General features: G+C 33.0%; 2 protein-coding genes across 2 annotated transcripts; both read right to left on the reverse strand.

Moving 5' to 3' along the window:
- Window positions 1-52: 52 nt before the first annotated feature.
- Window positions 53-4,832, reverse strand: LOC111698107 (uncharacterized). Its single transcript, XM_023468355.1, has 5 exons — window positions 4,674-4,832; window positions 3,005-3,147; window positions 2,816-2,893; window positions 2,116-2,577; window positions 53-381 (listed from the first exon to the last, which is right to left on the reverse strand). The coding sequence occupies exons 1-5, from the start codon at window positions 4,830-4,832 to the stop codon at window positions 75-77; spliced, it is 1,149 nt and encodes a 382-aa protein (XP_023324123.1). The 3' UTR covers window positions 53-74.
- Window positions 4,833-8,247: 3,415 nt separating this feature from the next.
- On the reverse strand, window positions 8,248-18,723 carry LOC111698131 (cytochrome P450 11B2, mitochondrial). Its single transcript, XM_023468383.1, has 9 exons — window positions 18,521-18,723; window positions 16,191-16,362; window positions 15,206-15,342; window positions 14,799-14,948; window positions 14,600-14,728; window positions 13,854-13,977; window positions 11,736-11,881; window positions 10,245-10,394; window positions 8,248-9,594 (listed from the first exon to the last, which is right to left on the reverse strand). The coding sequence occupies exons 1-9, from the start codon at window positions 18,703-18,705 to the stop codon at window positions 9,264-9,266; spliced, it is 1,524 nt and encodes a 507-aa protein (XP_023324151.1). The 5' UTR covers window positions 18,706-18,723; the 3' UTR covers window positions 8,248-9,263.
- Window positions 18,724-21,203: the final 2,480 nt, after the last annotated feature.

Genomic DNA, 21,203 nt, shown 5'->3' on the forward strand with positions numbered 1-21,203 from the left:
GTGAATTTTTGTTTTATTTTTAAAATTTAAATCTTTTATAAAAAAATAATCAATGTTTTTATTATAGGGGTTAATTAATTATCCTGTGATGCTGTTGAACTAAAACTTTTCCTGATTTTTTTTGGGTAACAGTATTTAGAAATATCTAGTGAAGGATCTCTTCTCTTTTCTTCTAATGAATGTTCCTTATTCAAATCTTTTAAAGACCTTGGAACTAGTTTTTCAAGTTCCTTTAGGTGGCCCCGATTACTTCTAGGAACATTCAACTTAGTAGAGTCAAACCCATTCTCATGTAACAGCGTAGAACCTGGTCTCGATCTAACCTCATTCTCACGTAATCTCGTAGCACCTGGAGTCGACCTGAACCCAACCTCATGCATCCTGAATGAAATAATACTAAATGAAAAATAAACCAAAACTAAACCATGAAAACTGAACAGTCCAATTTAACTTAAACAAAACCATGAAAACTGAACAGCCCTATTAAACTAAAACTAAACCATAAAAACTGAACAGCCCTATTTAACTAAACTAAACCATTCAAACTGAACAGTCCTATTTAACTTAAGCCAAACCATTCAAACTGAACAGTCCTATTAAACTAAAACTAAAGCATTTAAACTGATCAGTTCTATTTAAATTAAACTAAACCATTAAAACTGACCAGTCCTATTTAACTTAAACTAAACCATTAAAACTGAACAGTTCTATTAAACTAAAACTAAACCACAAAAACTGAACAGTCCTATTAAATTAAAACTAAACCATTAAACTGAACAGTCGTATTTAACGTAAACTAAACCAAAAAAATTTAACAGCACTATTAAACTAAAACTAAACCATCCAAACTGAACAGCCCTATTAAACTTTTTAAAAAACCATGAAAACTCAACAGTCCTATTAAACTAAAACTAAACCGCGAACACTGAACAGTTTTTGTTGACAGAAACCATTCTCAAAGTTTTTGTAACTTTCATTCTTTTACCGGATCCTACTTTCCTAGGCACCCTTTTTTTGTCTTTGAATTAAAATTTTTTTTGTGTTTATAATTTACCTCAAATAGATTATCAAGTACAACAGGTGGCAACAGAAAAATGAACCAATTATACACAACGTCACAAGTGTTAATGACTTAAAACATTTAGGAAATGTTCTGCAAAGTGATAATTCAATGACCATAGATTGCAATAAAAAACGAGCTTTTTTCATTTCAAAAATTCATTCCCTTAACCAAGAATTTTATTTTAACAGTCCTGATGTTATTTTGAAACTGTATAATATTTATTGTTGTAGTTTTTATGGATCTAGTATTTGGGACTTGAGTTCCCAATGTGTTTCAAAATTGTATACAGCATGGAATACTGCAATTAGAATACTTTTTAATGTACCTAGAGATACGCATAGGTACTTGATTGAAAGTATTTCACAATGTTTACATGAAAAACTATGTTAGCTAGCAGATGTGTGTCTTTCTATGAGACTATTGAAGCAAATTCTAAGCTTTGCATTAGATTTCTTTCTAATTTATGTAAAAATGACCTCAACACAGTTCTTGGCAGAAATTTATTTTCTATTGCAAATGATTGTTCTGTAAATCCTTCTGATCTTAGTAAAATGTTAGTAAAGAAACATATGAAATATTTTGATGTCCCAAAGGACCATGCATGGAAAGATCCGGTTTTACAAGAACTTTTAAATACAAGAACGAATAATTTATATGTTGAAGGATTAGATGATTACGTAATAACTGAAATGATAAATATGTTATGTAATGTGTAATGATCAATGTCGTCTATTTGTGCATAATTTTGCATATTTGTGTGTGAATAAATCTTTATAATATAATAATAACAAGGAAAACGAAATTGTCTCACATTAGTTGACATGTTTTCCAAGATTAAATAAAAAAGTGTAAAAACAGAAAATAAAGAACACATTAAATTGCACTTATTTTACTGTAAGAAAAGTACTTTATTCTAAAATTGTTACTATTATTGATAATTTTGTCGGACACAATTACTGAATTGACACTTGTGACGTCAGAATGCAACTGTAACTGCTGAGAGTGTACAAATTCTACGTTGCCATCTATTGTATAGAATCTATTTGATTTACCTGTTTTCAGCAGGTTTCGGAATGAATACTGTGTATTTGCTGTAGTCGGAACCAAGGCATATTCTTTCTGCTTGATGAATTGGAACTCTGTATGGGATTCCAACCTTGTTCTTCTCTAATAGTATCTTTGAAACTAAGGAATCAGGATCAAGAATAGGATTTTTTAGATCAGGACTCTCTCCTCTTTGTTTATGAGTCACTGAAAAATCGTCTTTAGGATTAATCCTAGCTCCATGTGCAACCTTATCTGGGACTTGTCTTAGCTTTCTCTGGTAGATAATACGACCAGATCTTGAGGTTGGGAACTCTAGGTTCTCCGGTAGGTTTACAGGTAAATATACACAGGATAGAATACTCTCTCTAGCATTGGATAAGTTGGGATATCTGTGGTAGGTTTCTCTAGTATTGATGTATCCCTGAGGTTCATAAACGTTGAGGAACTGGTTTCTTCTTGACCCAATTCTAAAATTAGATTTATAAATCAGATCTCTCACAAAATTTTAAGGAATTGAGCCTTTGCCACAAACTCTCATTTTCTCAGATATTTCAAACAATAAATCTGTTAGATCAAATAATATTTAAATATCAAAGGTTTACACCATCAGGTTGCAAAGATATAGGTATGTGAAAATTTGAATTTGTAGCAAAGACTCAATTGCTCAAAGGCAAATATCATGTTTTGCAGAGAAGAACATTTAACCTGGAATTAATCTGTTGACTGTAGCACCCGGAGCAAGTAAACCGTCCCACAGTTTCCCGTACTTGACATTTCTTGTTCCTAGAAAAAAAAAAGATTAAGTTTATCAACATTAAGTGCTTTTTTTTGGGGTCTAAATATAGGAGAAAGGAAAAGTCGCCAAAGTGTTTTTTAGTCNGTAAAAAAAAATACTTTGTTTCGGGGTTTTTTTTCTTGTGTTTTCCATCTTGATTTTGAAAGGAGTAGATTGTGTAGGTTTTCCTCATTTTATCATTCTTGGATCGAACGGATGAGGTTCCCATGTGAATTCTTCTCCAACTCGTATCCGATCTATCCTACAGTATAAACAACTTGTATCCGATCTATCCTACAGTATAAATAACTTGTATCCGAGCTATCCTACAGGATAAATAGCTTGTATCCGAGCTATCCTACAGTATAAACAACTTGTATCCGATCTATCCTACAGTATAAACAACTTGTATCCTATCTATCCTACAGTATAAACAACTTGTATCCAATCTATCCTACAGTATAAATAACTTGTATCCGAGCTATCCTACAGGATAAATAGCTTGTATCCGAGCTATCCTACAGTATAAACAACTTGTATCCGATCTATCCTACTGTATAAACAACTTGCATTCGATCTATCCTACAGTATAAACAACTTGTATCCGATCTATCCTACAGTATAAATAACTTTTATCCAGCTCTTGTTTATCGTTTAAGACACATTAATTACTTTCTATGGAAAAATTTCATTCAGTTTTACCTAAAACTTTGGAAATATCGAATGAATTTTTAAAATGTCGTCTTGACAATTTTTCAATGGGTTTTATACAGGGTGTCCCACGAAACATGACATTTAATAAACAGTTATTTTTAGTTAAACAAATCTTTTGCTTGATTATATTTTACTTTGAAATCAATTTTAATATAACATGACTCCCATATAATATATTTATTGCTCTTTGGTATCCAACAACTGAGCAAATAATGGAAAAAGACATTCTAAACTATTCACCAACTGTCATGTTTCGTGAGACACCCTGTACTTTTATACCTAAATCTCAGTAATTTAAGAAAAAATAAATAGCCATGAAACATGCTGAAACAGTTTTAAAGAGCTCCATATAATTATTCAATTCGAAAACTAAATGTCTGCAGCATTCCTTTATCAGTAGATTTAGAAAACGACATTTTAAATTCTTTTAATGTCTCAAGGGAGATTTTTGTTTCGTTTAAACAGAGATTCATATTATTCAAGAAAAACACGCGTTTCTTCGTAAATCAGGACGTGAAACACAATTGAACTCAATCCATTTCCAGAGTTATATTTTATTGATTTTTAAAAATGAATTTGACTGTTTATTGAAAAAAAAGTTTACTAATCACAGAGATTATTGAGTTTTCTGTGTCTTAACACATCTTTGATTATTAGGCTAGGGTAATAAATGAAAATTAGTATATGTGTATATCTAAAAAATGGAAACAACAACTTACATTTAATTAATATTTCTTTAACTTTATTGATTGCATGAAATTGACATGGATATTATAGCCAAATATTGAATTTGTCGTTCAAAAGTTCAAACTCTATACAGGAAAAATAAACACAAAATTTTGCAGGACTCGGATGAAAAGAAATTAGAATTGAACCTTTGACACAAACTTAGATTTTCCAATTCCTATATCTCTGCAACCTGATAGTGTAAACTTAAATTATCTAATCTATCAGAATTCAAGGTTTGAATTATCTCCGGTGTACGATATTGTGTTACAAAGATGAAGGGATTAGGAAATCAGAGTTTGTGGCAAAACAATCAATTCTTTTCTTTGTAATTTTCCAACTATTCACCTGAACAGGCAAGCAGAAATATCTCACAAACTTGGGTTTCATCGGAGCTCGGAGCATTGAAGGAGATAGTTTTAATATAAAGCAGATAGTTAGGAGAACAGAGAGGATTAGAAGTCCAAGAATCACGAAGAATGGAATAAGGAATTCAATAAGATACATTTTTAACCTGGAGCAAATCCATCTATATGTTTAGTCACTTTGAATGATACTATAAATATCAGGACTAGTCCTATGATAGAATAATACTTTGCATGATATGACTAGTCCTACTATAGACTGATACTGTAAATGAAAGGACTATTCGTACTAGAGAATGATGCATGATATGCCTGGTCCTACTATAGACTGATACTGTAAATGACAAGACAACACCTATTAGAAAATGATACTATGCATAACAGGGCTAGTCCTACTATATCATGACAATATAGCATAACAGGACCAGTACTACTATAGAATGATACTATGCATGACAGGACTAGTCCTACTATATCATGACAATATAGCATAACAGGACCAGTACTACTATAAAATGATACTATGCATGACAGGACTAGTATTACTATATCATGACAATATAGCATAACAGGACCAGTACTACTATAGACTGATACTATGCATGACAGGACTAGTCCTACTATGCATAGCATGATACTGTGAATGACAGGACAAGTCCTACTAAACTATAGACTGATACTGTGAATGCCAGGACAAGTCCTAATAAACTATAGACTGATACTGTGAATGCCAGGACAAGTCCTACTAAACTATAGACTGATACTGTGAATGACAGGACTGATCCTATGAGTAAAATGATTTCTCTGTTTATATTTCAATGTTGGGCCAATCTGTAGGTTTACACTAATCTACGAGGGGACCTTTTATATACAGGGTGTCCCAATAAACATGGGAGTTGAGTGAGGATTCTGATATCTTCTTTGTTAATGATTTTTGTTTGGTTAGTATGGTCAAGCCTAATAAGAAAGCTGTAATCCATAGATGTTTCGTCTGCTAGAATTTAAAAGTTTTTTTATGCTTTGATTTCATACTGTGTAGTATGTAAGCATAGTAAGTAAAATGCAAGATAGTCAATGGTATCCATGGTAAAATGGGAAATTCCTGTCTAAAAACACAGTACAGTTGTTCCTCTTCACAAAGCCCGAAATTTAAAAGAGTATCGTTGAACGAAACTCACGAGTTACCTTTCTGGGGTAATTAGCATTTGTGTAGATTTTGATTTAAGAGATTAGAAAAAATTGAGAATATGAAGTAACTAAATAAAATAATAATTCATGACAAAAATATTGATATCCACAAAACTGACTAACCCCATTCGTGAAACCCGGGTTTCAAAACTGGCTTTCATAGCAATCCTGTCTTACGTTTTGGGCTGTTAGTCTTCTAGACTTGTAACAGAAACACCATTCAACGTTTTGTATAGTAACGATACATCATTTTAATAGAGTATCTATCATCTCGTCAAATTCCAGAAAATGAATTGAGTTTTTGCCACAAATGCCAATTTTATAATACCTGAATCTCAACAACCAGATGATGCATACCTTTCATATTTCAAACTTGCATATTTGGATCCACCAGAATTCATAGTTTGAAATATATACGGTCTACGACATTTGGTTAAAGAAATTGGGATTTATAAATCCGAGTTTGTGGCAAAGACTCAATTTCTTTGGTACTTGATTTTAACAGTAAAGGACGCGACCTAAAGGAATTGAGTCTTTGCAACAAACTCTGATTTTCTAGTCCTTGTATTGTCCCAACCAAATGTCGTAGACCTTAGATATTTCAAACTATGAATTATGTTAGTTTAACTTATCTAAGTTTGAAATATCAAATGTGTACAACATCAGGTCGCTAAGATATTGGAATTCGAAAATTTAAGTTTGTGGCAAAAACTCAATTCCTTTCTCTGTTGGGGACATAGAACTAGGGTTGAATCAAATCTAAAAAATTCCTTTATGAGCGCAATTTTCATGAGTTTTCGAAAATTTTAGCAAGTAAACTGACAAAATAATTTGCGGTTTTTTTGTAAAATACAGACACACTCCCTACACACTCCCAACATAATCCACACTCCCCACAATTAAACTCAACACTCCCCCAGACAATCCACATGAACTCCCAACACACAAATGCGGGATGGAAGCTTTTTATCTTCAAAATGACAATAATTAAATACAATAAATAAATGCAATAGATTTTAACTGTCTTATTTTTTTCAAATGGTTTGAAATTTTTAAAAACTATATTTTAATCAACGTTTCGTAACAACCCGAATACAGAATATGTACAATGTACATGAATATTTAAAATTATGCCTGCACTGCATAAACAGGTTTTAGGGCTCGGCCCGGATTAGACGAGCCCTAAAACCAGTATATTACTCCAGCAAACGCAACTTTATTATGGAGACTAATGTTTCAGAGACTTTAGTTAATCCAAATTTATGAAAAGGAATTTAAGTATAGATCGAATTCAATTCGAAGTCTTTTATCTTTACATTCTTTCCAAACCATTTTTATACAAAATATCAATAATAAACATTCAGCAAGGTTAGAGCCAAGATTTGGACAATTGGACATTTGGATATTAAGATTTGGATATTGAGATTTGGATATTGAGATTTGGATATTGACATTTGGATATTGAAATTTGGATATTGAGATTTGGATATTGAGATTTGGATATTGACATTTGGATATTGAGATATGTTTTCTTGTTTACTAAGTAAACATTTTTAAATTTGAGAAACGCGCTTTTTTTACCTTATTCAGATTAATACACATTTACAAAAAGATATAAAAAGTAGAATGGTAAATTCATGAAACTTACATTATCCTCCATATTTTGGAAAATTCTTAAGAATTTATTTTTGAAAAATATTATTATTTATTTATATAAATAAGATAGATCAATGATATCACTGAAAAGAGAACTCAATACATGCTAATAACAGATATACAATATTAGCTTGGGAACCCAGCTCTGTCTGGAAACTTAACTTTCGCTAAAAAAGTCAACTAATTTTGTTAAAAACCAATCTAAAAAGACTCTTGTGGTTCCTACCGAGGTCCCCAATACAAAATTTAATGCAAATGACTTTTGATCGATGATAAAACTAAACAAATAAGGGACAAAGATTACTACTTTATTTATAGATATGTATATAAAATTTTATTTAGAAATTGAGCAAGAATTTGGAATTAAATTTTATAAAAATTGTCACAATTTTGATACAGGTTCTTCTAAAAGAGGCAATGTGAACAAAATCAGATATTTTCTCTATTCCGATGTTTTGAAACTGTAGAATAAAGTAAATGCTTTAAAACTATTTCCGCCAACCAAAACCAAACCTTCGTACGTATCTCTGATTAAAAAAGACTGTTTAACTTCCTTGTTATTTCTTTAGGAAGTTCCGCGTATGTTTTTATGATTATAGATTGTAACTTCTAAATGATAATGTTTGGAATTAAATTGATTTTTTTTACTATCCGAGTCGAATGTTGCAACTTTCTGAATTTGTATGGACGCTACGTTCTTCAGCACGAGCCGTGTTTAACAATTTTTTCCTTATAGATGCAACAGATAGAAGTAAGATCAGAAGCAATCACCATCGATAATTTTTCGCCAACACTCCCTTTAGCTTCCTTGTGGGATGATTTATTTCTCTATAAAGAAGGTTCAGCGTATGTTTATATGCAAGTGTATGTATATACTATGTATATACATGTATATACTATACATGAAGTGCGGTGGTCAGCATTCTTATACAAGGAAGGAAATCTTTTGTTTTTAACTTTTCAATGGCTCCGCTAAAATCTGAGATGTTTCACCAATATAAAATTGTTTACATGATAAGTTTGATTTTATTACTTTACTACCTTGGGAGCCTAATTAGCCTGGATTTTTCTTTATACAAGTCAACCCACTCAATTTAGAATTTCAAAACCAGGCTTAGAACATTTGTGTGGTTCTTCCAAGTTCCCAATCAAAATTTGAGGCAAATCGGTCCAGGGTTCATGAGTTATGTTATGCCATCTAAGCAAACAAACTACTTTAAAGCCAGGGATGCTAATTTTTTGCCCTACCAAAGATATCAAACAAAACGATTTTTGGTGTTCAGACATTTTTTTTGCATAATTTTAGTAAAATTTACCACAAATTTATCAGTGGTGTTGTGTACCGTGTATCCCCGAGTACATTACAATATATCAGTGGTGTTGTGTACCGTGTATCCCCGAGTACATTACAATATATCAGTGGTGTTGTGTACTGTGTATCCCCGAGTACATTACAAGATATGTATGTTTATACAAAAATGCATGATAACCATTAATAAGCTGATCTCAGAACAGAATGTTCGACCTATCGAACACTCTGATCTGCATCCAGGATTTTTATAACAATTTGGGAGAACAGCTTGATTTCTCATCATTGAGTCTTATCAGCTTCAAAAAACTTGTTTACAGTGAAACAACGTTGAATTTTTACAGGACTAACCAAAATACTTGTCAAGCTGTCTGTTGGCTATAACTGTAATTCTCCCCCCCCTCATCCTATACTCAATTGTTAGTTAGAGTAAGGTTGAACAACCCTCTCCTCTTCCTCATGGTTTAGATAAGGACACCTATTCTCCTTCTCTGGTATTGAAACTGCACTCCGAGACCTGGAAGCTGAAACCTGGGATCTACATAAATCTTGAAAGTGTAGTTTAAAGCTATCTCTGGGTACTCCGACCAACCTTGTCACATACTCCGACTTCTCTAGAGTAGAGATCTGGAACTCCTGGAGTATTCTAGAGGTTAGGAGAAGCATCGTGTTCTCTCCTAATCTTCGTCCCAGACACATCCTTACTCCGTGTCCAAACGGGAGGACGGATATTGACATTTGACTCTTAAATCTGAAAATAAGTTTATCTTACAAACAGGATAAAAAATATGTGAAATTTTCATTTTGAAGACGACTTTTTAGAATAAAGAAGACGACAATATTAAAAACGATCATGATTATCATTCAGCAGAATGTATACAGAATATACAATTGTTTTGACAAAATTGGGATCGACATTTTTTTAAACTTACAGTAAAACCCACAAACTAAGATACTTTAAAGACGACCTGTAAAATTTTTAAATCCCTATACATACATTCAGAATTGAATATCTGTGTTTAGTGTTCCTGGTGCCAAGAATATTATTATTTGACTTGTTAGTTATCAAATCATTTATCAAGTGAAATGGGTCTGTTTACACTGCTGTGCATCATATTCGATTGGACTATATCGTCTTCCTGTTCCAGAGTTTTCTGGTTCTTACTATAGGACTCTTCATAGACAGAGTATCCAGTCGTCTTCAATGTCTCTGTTTTAAGATTAAATTAAGATTTGAAAATATTTGTTGTAAAGGAAATGAGTTTTTGCCGCAAACTTTAATTTTTCAATTCCTTTATTTAAATCCCGATGTCTTAGACCTTCGATTTTTCAAACTTTAAATTCTGCCCCATTAGGTTGAGTTTGTGTTTGTTGCTCAGTAACTTTGTATCAATTACTTACTCAGGATCAATATGACTGATTCTACTCCATCTCTCTGGTATGATTTTCTCCGGGTCTGGGAATATCTGAGGGTTTCGTCCCATCTGATAGGATGATATAGCTACTGGAGTACCTACCGGGAGAATATGGCTCCCAACACAGATCTCTTTACTGAGAATACAATATCGTTCATAAAAATATTTTGCTGCGCTTGTGTTCATCTAGCCCTGTCAGTCATATTACTTTGAGAATAGTTTAAAATGTTATAAATATATTTTATGAGTTTCATTAATTGCTTCCGACAAGTTTAATATCATAAGCTCATAATCAACTAATATGAAACTCACGCCCTTTTAAGGTTGAAATAATAACCGCAATATACCAAGGCAGGTTAAATAAATGCCGCATTACATTTTTGGTTTGTTACAATACTTTTTAATCTCAGAAAGACGACCTGTCACTTTCAAGAAATCCCTTTGGTTGGTGGGAAACACTGTATAAAATGTAATGCACATATGCCAATGCAAATGAATCAATAAATGATCGAAGTAATAAATCAATGAATCAATAAATGATCGAAGAAATGAATCAATGAATCATTAAATGATCGAAGAAATGAATCAATGAATCAATAAATGATCGAAGTAATGAATCAATGAATCAATAAATGATCGAAGTAATGAATCAATAAATCAATTAATCTATGAATCTATGAATTAATAAATCTATGAATCAATAAATCGACTAGTCGATGAATCTATGAATCAATGAATCTATGAATCTATGAATCAATGAATCTATGAATCTATGAATTAATGAATCAATGAATCAATTAATCTATGAATCTATGAATCAATAAATCTATGAATCTATGAATCAATAAATCAATTAATCTATGAATCTATGAATCTAATTCTATTTGTAAACAGCAGTTCTGAAATTTAACTTGGAAGATGGTTTCTATTTTTATGAAAACATCATCTCTTCTGAACTTCTGACCTGCTAACTTTCCGACCTACTGCAATATCCGACCTAGAACAGCTGTTCGGTTTTTATTATTTGAGGGTCAGGTTAGATTTTTGGGGCAGGCGCTGCAGCCAGGACAGGGTAGAGTCTGAGGCTCCAAGCGTTGAGGCAAGGAATAGCTAGGGAGCCGGGAGCTGTGACGACATGTCCAAATATAGTAGTTGAAAACTATAAGTTTTAAGTTTAGTAATGCGGATGTGCGTAGGTTGAAAAATACACCATCAATCATGATATTCCAGATATTTTTCTAAATTGTAAATCAAAACCTGATCATGTTTATTTAGATTCACTAACAGAAAACTTGGATGTTCCTTATTGAGACAATCTTTAACAGAAACAGACAACTTATCTAAATTGTGTCTATAGATCTAAATCTATAAAAAAAATCATCTTTAATTTTCAAATTAAAATTAGGCCTAAGATGATGTTAAGAAAACTCGGGGTAAAAAACGTAAAACAATATATTGATAAAGAATGATATTGTTCCTAAGAATTCTGGTGAGAAAGGGAGCTACTGGATGGATCCTGGAAACCTCTCTCATAAACCCTTTCATTAACGTGAGTTCGGATAAACTCTCAACAATAGAGTTCTCTGCTCCGCAAACCTTCTCAACCTCAGCTCGGACTCGGTCCTACAATTAGATAAATTGATGACAAGGTACAGGGTGTCCCAATAAACATGCAAAGTGAAACTTCTACCTACACGACCTTTTTTAATAAATATAATAAGGTTGCTATCATCCTAGAATTAGAAATGTTTTGTATCCGTCTCATATATCTACAAACTTTACCGAGATATTTCCTCATATTTTTACTTTTTAATCTTTAACCAGAAACCAGATTTAATGAATAGGAGAAGTAGTTAAACTGCGCGTAGGTTTAGTGGAACCATTTCTCTTTATATTTGCCGCTAACAAGTTGAACTCGCGTTACGTGGTTCAATTATTTCTCGGTATTAGTTTGCTAAATCGAAACTTTTTCTGGTAAATAATGTGAAAGGTATTTTCTGGTAAATAATGTGGAAGGTATTTTCTGGTAAATAATGTGGAAGGTATTTTCTGGTCAATAATGTGAAAGGTATTTTCTGGTCAATCGGATCGAGAAGGTTGAATTGGTTTTATTTACTAATTATAGTTTTTATTGTAAATTAAAATTAGTTGCTAAGAAAAGACCAGTTTACACCTTCAGAAAACTATCATAATCAGGAACAGGATGAATACATTTTGAAATATCATTCTCTGTGGTTCCCCCTGTTTTGCACCCGAGTGCAAAACTTAAAAGAAAATTTCCGGGATTCCCAAACCAAACCTGTCCCTGATACTCTGTGAAATTTGAGTTTCCATCGGGTTTCATCAACGAGTTTATAGTGTATGTGATGATGTACGCTAATCCTTTGCTAATTGTATAGGCCATACACTATACCAAGAGCGTACTGCATATTTGTTTATTATAATTTAATTCTGGCCTAACCTCAAGGTTATAATGCAAGGAAAGTTATTTCAGAGGTGTACCCATCTTGTGTACTGCAGTGTGCTGTCTCTGGGCGGTAATGTAAACACAAGACGGATGTCGAAGCCTGACATGGGATCCATCTTTCAAATAAAAAATCAATGAAATATTCTGATCATTGGAAACTATTATGTGAATTAACAAAATTATCAAAATTTAATGCTTTTAATCTCCTCGGATACTTAACGAACACTGATAAGAGTATATTCTAGTTTACAAATTCCGCCCAGAGATAACTGGTTTCAATATGTACGCAGAGTATACGCAACTACAATTAACTTGAATTATAACCTTGCCTAACCTTTACTATATCAATATTAGCAGTACAGCTAACTAAGCACAAATGTACAGCTAACTGAGCAGAAATGTACAGCTAACTGATCCACAAATGATGCTCATGTATACTCTTGTTAACCATTAATTTCAAAACCTCTATAAAATGTCGTCTTATACTGGAATCTCCTGTCGGAGACAGCCAAACCAAATTTTCAGCCCGCAAATTCCAAGTAAAACTTATACACTAATCTAATTAGATTGTTAGCAACATATTTCTCTAAAGAAATTTGTCAATAAATTAATGCTAAAATCGATTATTTCGTTTACATTATTTTATTGAATTTCTTATTTTCTTTGAATTTATTCGTAGATTTCTTCAAATTTCGTCTTTTCAATAATAATTCTAGAAAATCTGCAGAAAATCTTTGTGAATAATGAGAAACCAGAATAATAGAAACTAATAATTAAACAAGATTTTATGTCGTCGTTATTTAATAATTATAAAAACTAATTCTGAAAACGTATCCACACCCAAAGTAGGAGTTTTAAACGAAGAATTTGCGCTCAAACTCAGGATTTACAGATCTTTAAAAAGTTTAATATGTCTCAAATGAATCCGAAAAAAGTTTTCCACAACACTGCATACTCAGTTCAACTACCTTTCATAGCGGTCTGTCCCTTTAAAGGGGGTGAGGACACATAGAATTGATCCCAAGAACCCCTTAGGGCGGGAGGGCGGTAAAGAATTGTCCCTAGAAACCTCCTAAAAGATGGGGGGGGGGGGGAGTTTCATAATTTTGTTAAGTTCTGACTCCGAACCTGTACAGTAGGATTATCTCCTAGGTTGTATAACATCCAGGATACATTCAGACCGGTTGTATCTACTCCTCCTAGCAACAAATCACAGATAAACGTCTCAACTTTCTCCGCACTCATGCCGGACCTAAGATACAAAATGTAAACAAGACGCCAGATTTAAGCTAATTATTAGTATCTATAAAGTAAAAATTTGATAACAACTGCAACTGTAAATTTGTTTCTTTCTTTGACCTATCATTAAATAAGTCCTAAAAAGACCATATTATAAGGTACAAGATTTAAATCAACCATGATATAATCATTTTTCAAGGGTTTCAGGTCGTCTTTACAGTCTTATCTTTTGTGGATAATCCTGCTTACTCTGACCACTCCATATTATGTAGCAGATACTGTATTAAAATACAGTAGTTTAGTAGCTAAACCACTATTCTATATATCTATATATATAGAAAGTTGTAAACTCTGTTTGTCTGTTTGTTTGTTTGTCCTATCATAACTCAGGTACCCGTTGATATTTTGCCTTAAATTTTGATAGGGGAACTCGGGAGAACCACGGGAATGTTTTTAGCTTGGTTTAAGGATTCTAAATTGTAATTTACGACAAAGCGCGGGTAAACGGCGGGCCTAACTATGATTATTACTATATCTATTATCTAAAAGTGTTTCGTCCTATTGGACTCATCAGTATGGCTGAATTTTTATTAGTTTTTGATTTTATATATTTGTTATATATGTATATATATAACCTGAGTAGTTGAGTAGCTAAACCACTATCTTGAGACTCCTGGTTGAGTTGGCATCTCCTGATGGATTCCTTCAGAACCTTCATGATCCCGTCCATGTGGAGACAAAACTTGTTCCAGACAGGGGACTTACTTAACACATTTAGAAAATTTAAATAGAATTTTTTGATTTTTTATATTTTCTCTAGAGTTGAAAATGAACCTTTCAAACTGTGCTTGAGGGTCCACCATGAGCATTGCTGTGGTTTCAAAAACTCCCTGTCCGTCCTTCATTATCTGCTCCGCTATCTCATGAGATGAATTCTCTTCACATTCTCCAACAAATAGATCCATCATGATCCGTACTAAACACCTGCAGATCAAACACTGGATTATTGATTAGACTTTGGATTAAACATTGGATTAAACATTGGATTAAACATTGGATTACGCAATGGATTAATCAGTGGAATAAACATTGGATTAAACATTGGATTAAACATTGGATTAAACATTGGATTGCGCAATGGATCAGTGGATCAGTGGATCAGTGGATTAAACATTGGATTAAAAATTGGATTAAACATTGGATTAAACATCTGATTAAACGTTTAACTAATCAGTATTGACCTGTATATATCAGTCTGGAATTGTGTTGAGTTTATCCTCCAGGTAGAGATTAGTTCCTCTGTGTACTTTTCTATTGTTGGATTCATCTTATCTAAAGCTGATTTCTTTAGAAGTAAAGGATTCAGCTTCTTTCGGGCCTAGGCATTGGATATTTTGGTAAACAACGTTTAATAAATTTATTTAGTAATCGGTTGTCGTAAGGAACTTAGGAGAATAAGAACTTAAAGACTTGATAGTTTAGAGGTAAAAACCAGAATATAGTGATAAGGCAAAGAGAAAACTATGACATCTTGAAACCAAGATCTAGGATCTAGAACTAAGGAATTATTAAACCTGGAAACCAATAACTATGATCATTAACTAAGGAATTATTAAACCTTAAAACTAGGAACTATGATCTTGAACTAAGGAATTATAAAACCTGGAAACCAATAACTATAATCTTGAACTAAGGAATTATTAAACCTGGAAACCAATAACTATGATCTTGAACTAAGGAATTATAAAACCTGGAAACTAATAACTATGATCTTGAACTAAGGAATTATAAAACCTGGAAACTAGGAACTATGATCTTGAACTAAGGAATTATAAAACTTGGAAACTAGGAACTATGATCTTGAACTAAGGAATTATAAAACCTGGAAACCAGGAACTATATATTCTGGAAAACAGGAACTGTACAACCTGGAAACCAGGAACCATATATTCTAGAAACCAGTGTGTACAACCTGGAAACCAGGTATTATATATTCTGGAAACTTGGAACTGTATAACCTGAAAACCAGGAACTATATAGCCTGGAAACCAGGAACTATATAACCTGGAAACTTGGAACTGTATAACCCGGAAACCAGGAACTATATAGCCTGGAAACCAGGAACTTTTTATTCTAGAAACCAGGAACTGTACATCCTGGAAACCAGGAACTATATATTCTGGAAAACAAAAACTGTATAACCTAGAAAGAAGGAACTGTATCTACCTGCCACCATTCTTCTCCGTCTAGAAACATAAGTCCTCTCTGGACTCCGTTCTCCCGAGCATGGATTGTCCAGGCCTCAGGAATAAAGGTCTTGGGATACTTCTCCTCCCTGCAGAGCAGTTCTCTGGTCATCTTGGGACAGGAGATAAATACAACTCCTAGGTTGGGTAACCTAGAATATAGGAGATAAATACAACTCCTAGGTTGGGTAACCTAGAATACAGTAGATAAATACAACTCCTAGGTTGGGTAACCTAAAATACAGGAGATATATACAACTCCTAGGTTGGGCAACCTAAAATACAGGAGAGAAATACAACTCCTAGAATGGGTAAACTAGAATACAGGAGATAAATACAACTCCTAGGTTGTGTAACCTACAATATAGGAGATAAATACAACTCCTAGATTGGGCAACCTAAAATACAGGAGATAAATACAACTCCTAGGTTGGGTAAACTAGAATATAGGAGATAAATACAACTCCTAAGTTGGGTAAACTAGAATACAGGAGATAAATACAACTCCTAGGTTGGGTAACCTACAATATAGGAGATAAATACAACTCCTAGGTTGGGTAGCCTAGAATAAAGGAGATAAATACAACTCCTAGGTTGGATAGCTTAGAATAAAGGAGATAAATACAACTCCTAGGTTGGGTAACCTAGAATACAGGAGATATATACAACTCCTAGATTGGGCAACCTAAAATACAGGAGAGAAATACAACTCCTAGAATGGGTAAACTAGAATACAGGAGATATATATAACTCCTAGGTTGGGTAAACTAGATTAAAGGAGATAAATACAACTCCTAGATTGGGCAACCTAAAATACAGGAGATAAATACAACTCATAGGTTGGGTAAACTAGAATACATGAGATATATACAACTCCTAGGTTGGGTAAACTAGAATAAAGGAGATGAATACAACTCCAAGGTTGGGTAACCTAGAATACAGAAGATAAATTGAACTAGGTAAACTATAACATGGAGATGCATACGACTCCTTGGTAATCAAAAATTAATAAGATTCAATTTCTTGATAACCTTATATACAAGAGATAGCTACAATTTCTTGATAAACTTATATAAAAGAGATAGATACAATTTCTTAATAACCTAATATACAAGAGATAGATACAATTTCTTGATAACCTTATATACAAGAGATAGATACAATTTCTTGATAACCTTGTATACAAGAGAAAGATACAATTTCTTGATAACCTTATATACAAGAGATAAATTCAATTTCTTGATAACCTTATATACAAGAGATAAATACAATTGCTGGGTAACCTAGAATACAAGAGATAAATACAATTGCTGGGTAACCTAGAATACAAGAGATAAATACAATTGCTGGGTAACCTAGAATACATGTACAATTAATCAAAAATATCCTTAAAGGGGCTGTCGTTGGGGTTTTAAGTAACCCTTCATGGAGATGGCAGATCCGATTCAACTTTTTAAGCTTTTTCTTGTTAAAACTACACGAGATATCCACTTTTTCCTCTTTAAAAATTGGTTATTTTTAATTTGGGTTTCTCCCTACAGTGACTTGAGAAATGTTGTGTAAGAAACAATGGATGGAATTGTCAGAAATAAACACTTTTCAAGGTAAAAAAATTATTATATTTTCTTTACCATTGATCAGATAAAGGTTTACAGGGTGCAATAGTAAATTGGGAATTGCTCCTTATTTAAAGGAAGATTACTAAAAATGATAATGTCAGTCCTTTTAATAATATAAACACTAGAAACAGTAGAAACAGTTAAACAATCTTAATTTAGGGAATTCTTAAGTATTTTCTCTTTGTTTGGTGAAACTAAATTTAAGTTGTGTTGTACCAACAAAATATGAGACTTCATTGAAGACCTAAAACTTTTTATAAATTACAATCTGATATTTGTTTTTGATATCCTGCTTCAAATACAAAATTAAGTCTTTTCATGGAATATGCTAAATGATTTGGCAAAGAAAAAAATCCGTTTGTGACTGTAGAGAATCTCGAATGATAAAATGATAAAGAAATTAAGTTTTTCTTTCAAACCCTGATTTTGTAATCCCTGAATCTTTGCAACCCGAGGTTGCAGACCTTTGCTATTTCAAACCATACATCTCGTTATATCATATAGGCTAAGTTTGAAATATTAAAGGTTTACACCATCAGGTTGCAAAGATATAGAGTTTAGAAAATTTGAGTTTGAGGCAAAAACTCGATTCCTTCCCTTGCAATCTTTATGAGTAACTATTTCTGGGAAAGTCGTCGTTATAGGTTGAATAAATCTTAACAATCACTTGAATAAAGAATCACTTCCTTACTTGAATATTGGTCCGAGCTTCTTATGCCAGTCATAGCTTGCTCGATGTAAACCATCCTCTGCAGCAGCATCTTGATAGGCTTCAGGGTTCAATACATCAGGAATTGTTGATATTTTTCTCAAACCAAGAGATTTTAACATCCGTCCTCTTAGTAGTTTAGACACCACGGAGCTAAACCTACCCATGTTAAATCCTAATCACGACTGAAGAAATGTTATCTCTCTCCTTGTATTATATATATTTATGGGTCTGGAGCTGGGCTTTCACCTGGGTATATTCAAACTTAACCTTGTATTGCTGGGGGAGGGAGGGAGGGGGGAGGGATCCAACAGGTTAGAACCCTGACAAGGGGAACAGATTAAAGGGTTGGATAATAGGTTAATTATTTAATATCATCAGAGACTGCGTCAGTGAATAAGTTAAAGGAGACGCTTTTATGCGTAATTATGTGTCTTGCTAAATTGGTTTATTATGTACTAGCTGATGAGCCCGGCGTTGCCCGTGGAAAAAAATGTGAAAAAAAAATTTTTGAGAAAAAAAAATTATTTTTGAAAAAAAATTTGACTTTTTTAGCTTATAACACCCCCGGCTACCCATGAGTGTTCACAAAAAAATTTAAGTCCAATCGGTCCAGCCGTTTGGCCGACTATGGGCAACATATATATATATATATATGTAAGAATGTCTTGTTTTATTATATAAATATTTATATAATAAAACAAGACATTCGTATATATATACATGTTGCGTTTTTTATTTTTCATTTATTTTTCAAAAAAAAAATTCCACGGGCAACGCGGGGCCCTTCAGCTAGTTGCACATATTGTTCAGATATAAATTTGTTTTAACTCCAGTCTGGGAAACCATATGATACTTTTTTGGCCGCGCGCTGGGATCTGGACCGAGTAAAACTGTGGCTACAATTATTTTTTTATGCAATGGTATTTTGCTTCGAAAATAGTAAATAAATGGTTTTATTTTACGGTTTGACAATGAGAGAAACAATTATAAAGATGTAGGAAACCCTAAATGTAAGGAAAAGGACTGATTATGTTCCTTACTGTCGTCTCTGAAATCCCATCCTGTATGGGTAACCCTTATTTTTTTTAAAGTTTTCTTATTAGCAGGTGTACGAAGGGAAGAGGGGGGAGGGGAGGGGAGGCGAATTCCACTCCAGAAATGGAATTTAAAAATCAAATTGTGACGTATATCAAAATTTTCCATTCCATCCAACCCCCAACCCCCGGCCCCCCCTTGTACCTTATACCCCTCTACTAAGGTTACAACCTAGGAGAAGAATAGTTTGCGGTCAAACTCATTCTCTGCTGTCAGTCAGGATAATACGGTATTTGAGAAATAGAGAAATGAAGACCACGTGTCTGCTCAGAGAAGGAACGCATTAAAGGGACCGTCAACATTATTTCTAATAGACTGACAAATAAAATTAGCCTGCTTACTTCCATTGAACATTGCTATAAAGCCTTTGTCACAAACTCTGATTTTCTAAACCCTATTTACTTTCAACCCAATGTCGTACACCTTAATTTTAAAAGTAGATGTTAGTTCCACATTTATTGAAAATATATTTCGGTCTGGGTTGAACCTCGTCAGTTCTAACGATATAATAACCATCAAAATCGATAAAAAAAAATATAAAAAAATGTTTGTTAAAAATTACAAGAAAATAAACAAACAAAAAAGATTATTCAAAATAAAAATTTGGGCTGTCAAATGGACATAAGGGAAAGGAACTCAGATTATCAGATGGAAAAAAGATAATTTTGAAATATTCACTTTTAAAAAATTTCAAACTTTGAAATAAAAAAATCTAGTTTGAAATAACATCAGGTTGCAAAAATAAAGGTTGAACATAATTTCGGATTTTATCTTGTTTTTGGTCCGAAGAATGATATTAATTCCTCTTGTGATCTCGCATGGTCAAACTTTCCCTCAATTTTAAAAGTTGCCACAATGGATATCAAGATCAAGCTTTGAAGATTAGCGCATAAAAGTTTCAACTTTAGAAAATATTTAATTTTAAACTTTTCTCCGTCCACTAGTGGGTTTCTAGGCAGAGAATGGCTCCTATAGCCAGGAAGGAAAGGTTGGGAGTTGGTGAGGAAGGAAAGGTTGGGAGTTGGCGAGGGATGAAAGGTTGGGAGTTGGTGAAGGAGGAAAGGTTGGGAGTTGGTGAGGAAGGGATGNNGGGGGGGGAGAGTTGCGTAAGACAGCTTCAAACAATTTTTCTTCAATTATTCAATTTATTCAAACAAAATAACTATTTTGAATAGATTCAATAACTTCTTGTTAAAAAGTAGAAGTTGATTTGGAACCGTGGCAAGAATCAAAGAGAAATTTTCAATATATCAATATCAATAAAACCTTTGTAATTTGACAAGAAAAAAATCTATTCACACATTTAGTCACGCAAAATATCAAATCATTTCTTCCGATTTTTATCAGTTTTTCCCCGAAGCTTTCATATGCACTCATAAAATATTAATAAGCGAACTATAATTCGCCCAGAATGAAGAAAATGTCAAATTTATGTTTAAATTTTAAGCATAAGTATGAGAAAAAAGTTTATGAAGATAAAGATAGCTGTTCTATGATTTAAAACATAGATTTACTTCAGTTAAACTTTAGAATGTTCAGCCACTACTACTAGAATGTACAGCCACTA

Source organism: Eurytemora carolleeae, unplaced genomic scaffold, assembly GCF_000591075.1.
Source record: "Eurytemora carolleeae unplaced genomic scaffold, Eaff_2.0 scaffold64, whole genome shotgun sequence".
Taxonomy (NCBI): Eukaryota; Metazoa; Arthropoda; class Copepoda; order Calanoida; family Temoridae; genus Eurytemora; species Eurytemora carolleeae.

Bases quoted from the DNA above. Each gene is read 5' to 3' on its own strand.
- LOC111698107 (XM_023468355.1), bottom strand. From the start codon at position 4,832: ATGTATCTTATTGAATTCCTTATTCCATTCTTCGTGATTCTTGGACTT. The intron at 3,148-4,673 runs GTGAATAGTTGG...TTTATACTGTAG, and splicing joins ATTTCTGCTTGCCTGTTCAG to GATAGATCGGATACGAGTTG. The intron at 2,578-2,815 runs GTTAAATGTTCT...ATCTAATTTTAG, and splicing joins AGTCAACAGATTAATTCCAG to AATTGGGTCAAGAAGAAACC.
- LOC111698131 (XM_023468383.1), bottom strand. From the start codon at position 18,705: ATGGGTAGGTTTAGCTCCGTGGTGTCTAAACTACTAAGAGGACGGATG. The intron at 15,343-16,190 runs GTAGATACAGTT...TCCAATGCCTAG, and splicing joins ACGGAGAAGAATGGTGGCAG to GCCCGAAAGAAGCTGAATCC. The intron at 13,978-14,599 runs GTTATATATATA...TTTGTATCTTAG, and splicing joins TTAGCTACTCAACTACTCAG to GTCCGGCATGAGTGCGGAGA.